At 42.2% G+C, this 13,483-nt stretch overlaps 1 protein-coding gene across 1 annotated transcript in view; it reads right to left on the bottom strand.

Annotated features, from left to right (window-relative positions):
- Nubpl (nucleotide binding protein like) overlaps window positions 1-13,483 on the bottom strand; it is a 187,294-nt gene that overhangs the window by 27,640 nt on the left and 146,171 nt on the right. The window contains exon 7 of the mRNA XM_021202243.1: window positions 6,974-7,059. Coding sequence (XP_021057902.1) covers window positions 6,974-7,059 — 86 coding nt within the window. The remainder of the gene's footprint in view (window positions 1-6,973; window positions 7,060-13,483) is intronic.

The raw sequence follows: 13,483 nt of genomic DNA, 5'->3' as shown, positions 1-13,483 counted from the left end.
CTCACTCTGTAGACCAGGCTGGCCTCGAACTCAGAAATCCGCCTGCCTCTGCCTCCCAAGTGCTGGGATTAAAGGCGTGTGCCACCACTGCCCAGCATGGTCACTCTTATTAACCCATCTCACAATCTCTTCTGGGAGCATGCCCCAGTGACATAACAAAGGCGCCACCCTGAGAAGCAAGTCTCCAGTACAGTCCTTCTGTGGGACAAACCACAACCAAACCACAGTCACATCACCAAACAGGTGAGGCTGACAGCATGCAGAGGGTAAATTACTGTGGGGTCTCACTGAGCAGAAAACCAGCTCCAGGAAGATTAAGTGGAACATAATCCTCCTTCAATGTGAGGTCCTTCCCTCTCATTGTGGTTACTCTCAATCAGGTGCCGATGCCGACCACCTTGGCATTTTACACCCGATCCACTAGAAATGCACACGCATGTGTCTTTATAACTGACTGGGTTTCTCTTAGGAATTTAGGCTGATGCTGTGTAAAACCTTTGGTTCTATCTTACTGTACTGATTCATGACCAACAGTGCATCACATCCAAGTGTCTGACCGTTCAGGCTTCCTTACTGTCTCTCCTTACTTGGAGCCTGTCCCATCATCTCCAGCGGGTTAAAACACTTTAAAGCTTCATCCTAACGGTACCTCCTTCTTGGTTATCTTTTTATGGGCTCCCCTCATAAGAAAAGTCCAAATGTAATATGAAAGATCAAACCCAGGTCATTCACCCAGTATATATTTAGTGAGCAGCTACATGTTTAGACACAGACCAAGGCAGGTCTCCATCTACAGAGCCTTCAGTGTAGAAATGCAAATACGAAGGGGAAAGGGTATAATGCTACCACAAACAGAAGGAGCTCTCATAGTAAACAGCACTAGGCCGAGTCCCCAAGAGAAAGGTCTGTTGTTTAGTCTGGGTGTGTAAGGATGAAAAGATTTCTTAAATGGAAAGTGAGGTAAAATGAGCTTGGGTGTCAAAGCAGCTGACTGTCCCTCACTGAGGACGCACGGGATGGAAGAATGCTGAGAAGTGCGGGAAGAGCAAAGCGGCTATGATAGGGAAAAGGGCAGAGCAGGCTATGCTCTGGGTCACAGTGATGGTATGTCTGTGGGTCGGATGGCTAATCCAGGGAGGACGTTCAAGGCAGGTTCCCTTGCCACCCAGGGACTCAGACTCTTGTGTGAAGACTGAAGATAAGCCTGTAGTGGGGTAAGAGGTGAACTGGACATGTGTACAGAGTTCACAGGAAGTATCATTAACTTTACATGGCATGTTGGGAGAGGGGGGAAAAAAACCTCCCTAGGGCAAGTAGCTCCTGAGCTGAAATCTGAAGAGTGAAATAGGTTACCTGGGCAGGAAATGACCATATCAGGGAATAGTTCACCATGGCCAAACTTACAGAACAGAAGCAAATAAGATAAAGGCTTTCCCATAACACCAGCCACACTGGCCCAAAGAAGAAAGTTTTCTTATTCTCAGATCTTGGGCCCCTTCAACATCACAAAGTTAAGCAACGAATCAAAAGGTAGTCAGAGAGAACGGGTCTGCTTTTCTTTCTGGGATTATCACAGAAGCACACAGTCCATGTTTTATGCTGGAGTTCACTGTGTGAAGGTATGTGTCTGGATATTCAACTGTTAATCATGTACCCGAAGAGAGTTAAGGGCTCATCTCCACGTTCATATTTTGTAAATATTTGTTCCTTCCTCACCTGCTTAAGGCAATCTAGAATTGCATCTGATTGGCTTTAATAGAGATCTGACAGCCAACAGCTGGGCAGGAGGTGGAAGGCAGAACTGACAGGCAGAGATAGGGACATTGGGTGGATGCCTGGAGCAGAGTAGAGAGGTCAACCTGGCCACATGGTGGGACGTGGGCCAGGATTAGTTGAGATAGAGTAGTAAGAAGACTGCCTAGCTAAGGCCTAAACTTAAAAACATTAATAAGAGTCTGTGTCGTTATTTACATCACTGGTGGGTCCAAGGAAGTCTCGCTCTAGTGCTGGGTAGCTTTTGCCAACTTGATACAAGCCAGAGTCAGTGGGAAGAGGAAGGCTCAGCTGAGTAAATACTAACTACTAGTTGACACAGGAGCATCCAGCCCACTGCGAGCCAAGCCATTCTTGGGCAGGCAGGCCAGGGCTGCATAGAAAAGGTAGCTGAGAAGCAAGTTCGTATGGATCATTCTTCCATGGTTTCTGCTGTGAATTCCTGCCTTGGCCTCCCTCAGTGATGGACATTGGTTCTTAGGATGAAATAAACCCTTTCCTCCCAGGTTTCTCTTAGTCATGGTGTCTATCACAGCAATAGAAAGTAAACTGGAACACGGTGCTTCATTATAAAGGACACTAAGTATCAGCAAATATGTACTCGTGGAATACATCAGTTAACAACTGTTTGTTGAATTAGAGTTAAGTGAGCCCCTGCGTGGCTGAGGAATAAGGGAGTAACCACACAGTGCGCTTCTCTTCAGGAGCTGGATGAGCTTCCAAGAAAGGACTGGCCAGACAATCCCCGTGAGACCAAACACTCAGGCTGTGAGACAGCAGCAAGGCATACAAGGCGCTCTCAGAAAGGACGTCACAAAAGTGGGTCAGAAGGATACCATACATAAATTACTCACTACTAAAAACGGGCAAGGCCGAACATTCTTATATGTTTTTGAAAAGAGCAATCTATATACAAATCCTGCTATACTCAAGGACTTTTCAGTTTTTTTATCATTTCAGGCAGAGGCCAGAATTTAATCCCTCATCTCTTTCCTCCTTTCCCAAGCTATGCGTTGAGTTAAGAAATCATTTAAATTAACTTCAAAACGTTCTTGCAGACATCACTAAACTCTGTCCATACCAATGAATTCCAATGACATCACTGTCTCCATGGTAACTAATGCACTTCAAAGGGGGGAAAAACAGAACAAGGCTGAAAACCAGGGAAACAGGAATGAAGTGGCATAAACTGCGCAGCACTGCCTCTGCATTATGGAACATTTTCTTTCTTTCTTTCTTTCTTTCTTTCTTTCTTTCTTTCTTTCTTTCTTTCTTTCTTTCTTTCTTTCTTTCTTTCTTATTTTCTTTATTTACATTTCAAATGCTATCCCGAAAGTTCCCTATGCTTCCCCCCCTGCCCCTGCTCCCCTACCCACCCACTCCCACTTCTTGGCCCTGGCCTTCCCCTGTGCTGGGTCATATAAAGTTTACAAGACCAAGGGGCCTCTCTTCCCAATGATGGCCGATTAGGCCATCTTCTACTACATATGCAGCTAGAGACACGAGCTCAGGGGGTACTGGTCAGTTCATATTGTTGTTCCACCTACAGGGTTGCATCCCCCTTCAGCTCCTTGGGTACTTTCTCTAGCTCCTCCATTGGGGGCCCTGTGCTCCATCCAATAGCTGATTGTGAGCATCCACTTCTGTGTTTGCCAGGCACTGGCATAGCCTCACAAGAGGCCGCTATATCAGGGTCCCTTCAGCAGAATCTTGCTGGCATGTGCATTAGAATCTGGATTTGGTGGCTGATGATGGGATGGATTCCTGGATGGGGTAGTCTCTGGATAGACCATCCTTTCATCTTAGCTCTAAATTCTGTCTCTGTACTTATATCCTTTCATGGGTATTTTGTTCCTTATTTTAAGGAAGAATGAAGTATCCAAACGATGGTCATCCTTCTTGGTTTTCTTGTGTTTTGCAAATTGTATCTTGGGTATTCTAAGTTTCTGGGTTAATATCTGCTTATCAGTGAGTGCATACCTAGTGACTTCTTTTGTGATTGGGTTACCTCACTAAGGATGATATCCTCCAGATACATCCATTTGCNNAAGAATTTCATAAATTCATTGTTTTTAATNGCNGANTAGTACTCCATTGTGTAAATGTACCACAGTTTCTGTATCCATTCCTCTACTGAGGGACATCTGGGTTCTTTCCAGCTTCTGGCTATTATAAATAAGGCTGCCATGAACATAGTGGAGCATGTGTCCTTATTACCAGTTGGAAGATCTTCTGGGTATATGCCCAGAAGAGGTATTGCTAACTGCGCAGCACTGCCTCTGCATTATGGAACACTTTCTAACTGAACACTTTGCCGGTCCTGACACTCTGGAGCTTTTAAGAGCCAGAAGGCTCTCAGAAGTCAGCACATTCAGGTCTCACTGCTAAGGGAGGCCCACTTTTCTACAGAACAGCCCCATGGTTGTCGGACCATCTACAGAGCTCAGCACTGGAAGTTCTTGTTCACTGGTGAGCTTCACTCCAGACATGTATGCGTCCTTTGGGTTTAAGAGATGATTAAGGCATCCTACTTGTTTTTAAACTGATTTTGCATTATAGAGGGCAAACGATTAAAATCGGGGCATAAAAAGAGTGCTATCACAGAGATACAGCAGGCAGATGCCTAAATTGCCAGAGCAGGGAATGATTAATTCCATCTTAGAAACAGCCTCAGAATATACACTCTGGTGATTTTGATTTCTATGCCATTTAGTCCCAACACACCCATGACCACATCCTGGCCTTATCAAGACCCAGAACTGTTCTAAGCCTACAAACTTAAAACTACTTGTGTGATCCCAAGCAGCTGTTTCCTCTCTTTACCAGGCCTGGATGCAGTCCTCCGGGCCCTTGTAGGCCACCACCCCTCACTTCCTTGTGGCGTTTCCTTGTTAACATCCTCAACTTTTATCCATTTGTGGCATCTAGCCAGCGATATCCCAGCTGGGCTTAGTGACTGGCCTCTCTTCCTCCGTTATGTTCTGTAAGAATTATATGGCCTACTCTCTGGCTTAGAGACCAGAAGACAAAAACAAAAACAAAAACAAAAACAAAAACCTAACAGATCAGTATGAGATTTTTTTTTTTAATATTTGTATGTCAAGAAGTATCAAGAATGTCAGAGGAAAGAAACAACTGAACTAAAAGCATACATGCTGACTGTGGCAACTGTGGTCATTAGACTTTGAGTGAAGAGTCCACGAAGGGTGTGGACCATAGCCACTATGACCTCAAACGACAGTGTTAGTTAAAATGATCTAGTAGTATAAAATGGATTGTTTCTGAGGTGAAATGGAAGCAAAAATCTGCTTCCCTGTGGGTATATCACTTTCCTTCATGGATTTGCTGAGGTTGAGTGTGGTAGACATACATCTCTGCCTTCACCTCAGCATAGGCAAAGTTCAGCACTTACATCCCTGCAGGCAGAGTGCTAGTATCCGGGCCTTGCAGTGGTACTAACAGACCAGTGGTCATGTTACTAACTTTTTCCAGGAAGGATTATAGATCACTTGTTAACTCAGAGCCATCAACTATGGTAGAAGGCTGCCCCTCTCTTTGCTACTTAACATTTTAATCTCATGTAAGACAATGCACTAGTCAGTGATCGCATCTAGTTTATTCTGGAGGACATAATTCAAATCACATTGTTCAAAACACATGCAGTAGAGGTTTTCTGTCTGTAGTGGCTATGTGATTAGCATTTCTTTAACTTTTTGCCAAGCTAAATTGTGGAGCCTAGAATGCCTGCTCTAAACCCACTAATCACACACTCAGGTCCACCAGCGAAAGCAGCCACAGTGTCCTGGAAAGAAAGCAGCCAGGCATGTCCCTTACTGGGCTCACCACTCCTGCTGGCATGGGAAGAGAGGTCCTCCCGGGTAGGGACACCTTGACTCTACTATATATACTCTTTTACATCTTTCCAGGCTCCTCTCGGAGACAAACACTTAAGAAAGCATCCCAGAACATTATCCTGTGTCATGGTCTCTTTGAAGAATTGGAGGAAAGTTATGAGTTCTTCCCATAACAAATCAAAAAAAAAAAAAAAATCATACAGTTTGTGGTGGAAGGAAGGCAGAATAGAGAATTATGAGAACCCTGATGCTAACCCATGGGTCTAAGACTTTAAAACTTGTTCTTTATAATTATTGCGTATGTACATGTGAGCACAGGTGTGCACTGCATGATTAAACTCAGGTTGCTAGGCTTATACAACAAGTGCTTTACCACTGAGCCAGCCTTTTGGCTTGAACCAAAGTTTTAAAAGCCCTGATTCTATTAGCTCTAAAGATGTCCGTGGAGAGGCGCAGGGACAGAAGCACTGCAGGGGTCATGTTCTATCTGCCCTCTGGTTCTATTCCTTGGCTTTTGTTGAGGCCACTAGGAGAACCTTTCCCTTAAAGAAGAGGGGAGTGTGTTTAATATAGTCTCTCCCTCACAGGAATCTAGTGAAAGTGTGTGTCTGACCTCGGCACGGCTTCTCGTGAGCAAGCAGCTCGTTCCAACCATGTGCGCATCGACAGGGCCCTGATTGGTACCACGCGTGCGCATGGACAGGGCCCTGATTGGTACCACGTGTGCGCATGGACAGGGCCCTGATTAGTACCACGCGTGCGCATGGACAGGGCCCTGATTGGTACCACGCTTCTTTCCTTTGACTGCTAGAGAATTCATAGCATATTTAAGTTCCTTAATGGCATGCAATTTGTTTGCTGACTTTACTCTGGGCTCCATCTGATCTTAATTATTCTATGTCTATTTTTATTACATTCTTACATTATTTTGTCATGTACAGAATATCCTAAAATACTCCCTAGAAGAACCTGGGTTATCAAGACTTAACATGTAGAGAGCCAGAAGGAAAAGGGGCTACCTTTTCACCTCCTTCCCTCCAGGTGCTTTAGTGTAGTCTATCACGAAAGCATTTCCGCAGACAGTCATGTGACTCCATCAGCACTGGAGAGCATAGCTTTGCCAAAAACTTGAAATCCCTGAACTCTGGCTCAGAATTCCTCTTGATTAGCATGATTTAGACATCTTTGCAATCTTAAGTATGTTTTACGGTAACTGGGAAGATCAACTAGGAGTTCATGAAATGTTCAACAGAAGGTTAAACTAAACCATGGATGATGTTTTGTTCATGACTTGTCATAGGCTTGTCGGCGCTCATGCTTTTACCAGGGAAGATGTAAATGCTTACAGGCACATTGACTTTCCGAAACATCTCTGCACCCTTGTGTGCATCCATCAGTGCAATGTCCTGAGGTGTGGAGACAATCACAGCACCTGACCAAAGAGAAACAAAGAAAACCTTTTAATACTTCTGGGGAAGCTTGCATCCTACACGACTTTATTCACATGCTCTTGAGGCCTCTACACTGCTTGGCCAATCCACACAAGTTTGACATAAGCAAGTTCCCTTTCCTGCCTTTGACCCCTGGCTTCTGAAATCACTGAGCAGCATAGCCAGAGCTTTGCAACCTCAGACATGTTTTGATGAGACATGTATGGGGCCAAGCTTATCGCACAGCTTACAGTTTAATACACAAAAACATAGCATTTCAGAGCCCAGAGAGACAGTCTATCAGAGCAAATAAAAACAGAGGAGAGATTAGCAACTAATATCTGATTAGGTGAAGTAAAGGTCAAATGTTATTGCAGACTACAGTCTGAAGGTCCTTTGGGAGGAGCTAGGTAAGGGAAAGGGACAGGACCACCAAGTGACACAGCGCACAAACCGGGAGACAAGCAGAGCAGGCGACAACAAGCAAGATCCCATTTCTCCAAGAGGAAGCCACAAACTCTTCTTGTAATCAACATTTCTTCTCATCAAAATCTTTACCTTTTACATTAACATCAATAATTTGAATGTCATTGATTTTTTTTTTAAGTTTTGGTTGTATGTCTTTATTAAACTTTTTTTTTTAATCTAGAGGTAACTTTAGAAGGAAAGGTCTTATCTATTATCAACTTTGAGATACAAATATGTAAGGATTCAAAATCTGATCCTATAGCTGATGGGCTGTGTGCCCATGTTGGCATCAGTTTCTTTCTTACAAATGGCACAGTAATACCACTTCCACGGGTTGCAGTACTACACAACTGCTAGACACTGATATCTGATATGATGTCTTGCATCCAAAAAGAGGTGCTGTTAAAAAAACATCATCGCTACTATGTTTATTATTATTAATAAAATGCCTCAGAAGTTGCCAGGAAGGTCATTTCCTTGAGCCATTAGGCAGACCATCCTAGTCTTAAAACAGTTTCATGGAGTGTTCCAGCTTTCTTTTAGTAATTTCTCTGGTTAACAACCCAAAAGCTAGACCATAGTTCTTTCTTTTAAAAGATGATTAATCACATCTCTGAAAAAAATTATTCTCTACACATACAAAGTATTTCCATCTTCTCAATTCTGTTATTAATATACTTCCATATACAGTCATGTGGAAGGAATTAATCCTAGCTCTGGCCCCATCTAGCTGTGACTAATCTTGGGCAAGAAACTCAGAAACACCCTAGGTTTCAGTTTTCTTGACTGTATAACTGTTGTATGTTTTATATTGTTTCCAAGGCCTCCTATGACTGTACGATCTAGTATTCACTCCTAACTGTATTTCTGAATCTTGCCCCTGATTACCTGATGCCCCAGTTATCTTATTAAGTGCAAGTAAGTACTGCCTCTCAAACCTAGACTGTTTTTTCCATAGAGGAACAAGGAGCTTTGTGGGTTGCTTCCTCCCAATATTCTCCCTCACAATTACCCACTACACAGGGTGTTCTCTATTGTATTAGCTCTAAAAAGTGCTCTGAACTCTAGCCACAGAACATAAATGCACTGTTGCTTAACTATTCTTGTCTACTATTTGTATCTCATACATGATGCAGGTTCATGTTTTTACAGTCTGTATGTTTGTCCTCCAAACGACTGACTTATTAGAGCCCTAATCTAATGGTGGTACTGGGGTGATAGGACCTTTAAAAGGTGGGGTCCAATGTTCTACTACCCTGCTTTCTGTGGTTACTCCAGGTTACAGACTCATATCTAAAGATATAAAAAGGGAAATGGGAAGATAGAAGGGAGACTTTACCTGGAGTCAGTAGAGGGAGGGAAACGCTAGACAAGAGGGGAAAAGGGAATAAAGAACACCAAGGATGATTGAAAACACCACAGGGAGACATGATTTATGTTTATTTTAAAATACTATTACTACATATAACATTTTGGAGATGCTCATACCATGGGATGACCACCAAGAACAAGCCACTAAGCAGCAGCACCCACCCCCACCCCCTCCATGCCTCTGAATTAGCTCCTGACTCTAGATTCCTGACCTGCTTGAGTTCCTGCTATTACTTCCTCCTTTGATGAACATGGATGTGGAAGTGGAAGCAAATAAACCCTTTCCTCCCCAATTTGTTTTTGGCCATAGTGTTTCATCACAGCAATAGTAACCCTAACTAGGACAGTGTATAAACACATATAAACGACTTACATGAAGTTATGCCACAAGGGGTAAAGTGTTTTTCCCAAGAACAAAAAACTATCTAACAAAAGCCTTGGTACCAAGCATGGAAACTTTGAATAGTTTGTCAGAGGACTTCAAAAGATACTTCAAGCAACATTGGCTACTACTGTTTTCCTTGATTGCCTCCCAGAACATGAAGGTAAGAACCTAATGCTGAAGACGCCGCATACTTCAGAACAGAACTTGAAATTAAGTTGCAATTGACCTGGGAGCCTCCTCCCTAACCGCTGGCTCTCAGTCTTCAAAGGCGCAATTGCCAAGGCAGAAAAGCAACCAATAGTGCTACTCAGCACAACAATGGCTGGGTTAGCAGGAGATGCACAATAGTACCACAGAGGCGCCTTTACCCCAGGGGTCACCAACACCTGTCTAACTGGATTTAAAGCCCACAAATAGGAGGGAAATCAACCTACTATAAACCTAGTCAATTATCCATGGCTAGAGATGTCATAGACCCAAGAAGAGAACCTACTACTACCTTTTCCCCCAAATAATATAATTTCTAACTGTATTCTAAATACTTATCTTAAGTGTTTACAAATACATGTAGTTCTCACCCTTTATCAAAGAAGATTCTTTTTGCAATAAATGCAAGTTACAGAGATCTATAACTAACTGATCAGTATGCAGAGAATTGGTCTCTGATCTCAACAGACACATCTGCAACACAACCCCCTACACGCAAGGCTCAGGGAAACTTATCAAGAGGGGAAGAAAGAGTGTAACAGCCAGAAGACCAGTCTGCTGTGAGATAGTGTCTTCTATATATGACAGGGAAGCACCACCACAGTCTCTCAATACGATGGTTGCTTTAGAGAGCATATAGGCAATACCAGTCGACATCCCTTACACGGAGGGGGAAATTCCACATGGTCTTCTCCGTAGACAGAGACCTACAGGTGGACAACACTTGCTATTGCTCAGAGGCAGATCCCTGAGTTTCTAGTCCCCCACCTGATTGATGGTGAGACCCTCCTCCTCACATACACTCCTGGCATGATGCCTACTACCTCAAGGTAAGACTGCCAAGGGAGCCCTGATCAGAGGTCAAGCAGATTGGGCTACTGAAAGCTTGGGCGTTTGCATTCTAAATTCATGAACTAAGTGAACTCCTTTTCTCTATAAAGTATACAGCCTTATACACTTTGTTAAACAGAGAAACATAATAGCCAATTGTGTTTATTTTAATTTTTTAGCAACCAAACTAATGAGAAAATACCCTGCACAAAATGGGCACTTAGCAAAAAATTGAAGATCTAAAACTACTTGTGTTCATTTTCAAAATCACCTATCTTAGATTAGCACCGCATGAAATTTTAGTAATTCTTTAAACCAGACGTCAAGAGCTCTAACTTCTAGTTTTGTTAATATATTCTATAACTCTGAATAACTAACTCACTAAATTTAAATCCATCTTAGCATATAAAATGGACCTATTTACACTGTCTCTATTTAACTAAAAAAGAGCTGCTCATTTTTTTAAAAAAAAAGAATATAAAGGCGATATAAAAATGTTCAGTGGCATTATTTTGATTGCCACGAGAGTCTAGAGAAAGATGAAAGTAATTTAATCTTAACTTAATCATTAGCATCCATTCTACCTGAGTTTCTTTGCACCTAGACTACAGCCATTCAAACATTACAAGGATAGCAATCACTTTTCATGTCACCAAATGTCATACAATATGTAACATACAACAGAAAGTACCAGCCAGGTTTATAAAAGATACTTTGGTATAAGATTTTTTTTAAACAAAAGCATAGTCTGTATTTTTAAGAATTAAGTTCTTGATCCCAACGCAGTTTAGGGCTTACTGTTTTGGTCCTTTTACAGAAACACCCTCTTTTATTGTTCCAAAATTTCGAGCATTTCATATAAGTAACCATTTCAAATACTTCTCTAATAATACTCAGAAGTTATGAAAAATGTAACATAGACAAAGCTTCCAATAAAATGACATTTTAGTCCTTAACCAGTCTACACATAACCATCCAAAAATGTAAATTTTAAAGGAGTCATGCCAATTTTTCTCTTGTGATGAATCTCACAGCTTAAAATCCAATCTCTTAACTTGAAACATTTTACCCTTGCCTTTCTTCATGGCAATCCCCAATATTTTATAGTTTAGTACACACGAAGCAATAAGCACTGTCCTAGAACTCGCTCTTTGTATGCCATTACAAGTGATGTCGCCTCTGTTCTCTGATAGGTCTGACAGAAACTTGTGCTCCCTCTACTGACTACAAGGAAATGTCATCAATACTAAAAAGAGTGCTTAGTTTGCAAAAGATGTCATTATTTTGGGTGTTAAAAGACTCAAGGATCCCATCAAGAATTCTCTATTCACTTCCTAGGTTAAATATATAGTTAGATAATGTTGTTTAAATACGCTTTTCAACTTGAACCTTCCAAAGGTTTTGATCTGCTGAGATTTGCTACCAAAGGCTAAGTTTCTGATAGATCCTGACGAATATGTAAACGCCTTACAAAGCAAATACTTAGAGTGTGGTATTAATTGTTAAGTCATGTGACTATTTAGAGGCAGATCCATAACTTCATGTCTGGATTTGGGTCACAGTTCGGAGCAGTTAAACATTTAAACCCAATTACTCCAGGTAGCTGATCATCATTACAGAGGGGCAGAACTACTCAACTGACCAGTACAGCCTGTGGGGCACAGATTGTATCTAACGCCCATGCTCGACTGACAGCCTCAGCTGGGAGCATAAGCATGGACAAAGCCTGCTCCGAATCATGCCTGCAGGCCAGCACTGCATCTTACAGCTTGTGAGCACTTTAACATAAAGCCAGCAGCGGCTCAAAGGACATGAGTGTGGTCCTCATGCTCACTGCTACCAAGTCTACTTGACTTATTAAGATACACACTTACAGCACCGGAGAACCAGCATACGCTGCAGATGTAGCTCAGGGGCAGAGCATGTGCTTAACACACACGAGGGCCTCAGTTTGAGCACAGCACCACGGGGAAAGGAAAATAGAAGAGCCACTCAATTCGTGCTGGTTTATCATGATGTCAAGTGTGTAACTGTTATTTACTATAAAGTAGATTGGAGTCATTATTGCCAACTTTCCTACATCTTTTGTCACACTGAACTTCCCAAATTATATCATCAAGGGATAACCACTAATATTAGTTATCAAATTAAGTAAAATGTGACTTAAACCTAAATCCTTCAATTGTGCTCACAGGTCACTTTAAAATATAAGTAATTCTTAGACGAATCACTGCTGGCAGCTTTATGCTTTCTTCAACTACAGATGTTTTATTAATTTAAGCATTACCAATATTTTGCTAACCCTGGAAATAAATTTTGCAAGCCAGGCATGGTAGCACATGTCTGTGGTCCCCATAGAAAGGCAGAGACAGGAAAATTCCCATAGGTTTCCAGTCAGCTTGTTCTACCTAGTGAGTGCTACATCAGCCAGCGTTGCATAGTGAGGCTGGAAACTGAATAAAGAAGAAAGGGAAAGATGGAGGAGGGGGTGGGAGAGAGGAGAAGGACAGGAAGGAATTCTGTTAACTGATATGAAAAAGAGCTGTCAAAGCAGTAATGGATGCAAATCTACGACTTCAAAGTTACTGGTCGAAGAGGATGTTCAACTTTATCACTTCTTTACTAGTGGCATCTGGATACAAATCTAATACACAAGAGATGCTGGGCTTGCAGTCACTTAAGTTACTAACACTACCACAAACTAACCAGGGGACGTAGGCTGCACTCCTGAGGAGCTGTGGGAACAGAGGCGGCGTCACAGATTCTGGAGTGTAGGATGGGCCAGAGAGCTTGACTGTGTGCACTTGACCTTGTCTATCTCTTTTACTCATTCTCTTCCTTCCCATCCCCTCATTGCACCTCACGTCTTCTTATGAGTAGTAAAGATAAAAAAGCCTTACTCCTTGATCATGCTTATTGATCAGCACCTTGGGAAGCTCAACTGTTGGACATATATCTCCACCACACCGAAAGCTCTCATTTGCTTGAAAGCATCTGTCTACAATTAAGGCTAAGATTAAATATGTTGTGTCTTTAGTTCTGTTAAATACACATGTGTTTCAGAATAGAACATTTTCACCTCTTTTCCTTTTTAAAAGAGTGTCTTAGTTCTTAGTTCAGGCTGGATTTGAACTCGTGATTCCCTGACCTTAGTCTCCTGACAC

The sequence above is a fragment of the Mus pahari genome, chromosome 7 (assembly GCF_900095145.1).
Source record: "Mus pahari chromosome 7, PAHARI_EIJ_v1.1, whole genome shotgun sequence".
Taxonomy (NCBI): Eukaryota; Metazoa; Chordata; class Mammalia; order Rodentia; family Muridae; genus Mus; species Mus pahari.
Note: the sequence above shows the minus strand (reverse complement) of the source record. Positions and strands in the feature narration are given on the sequence as shown.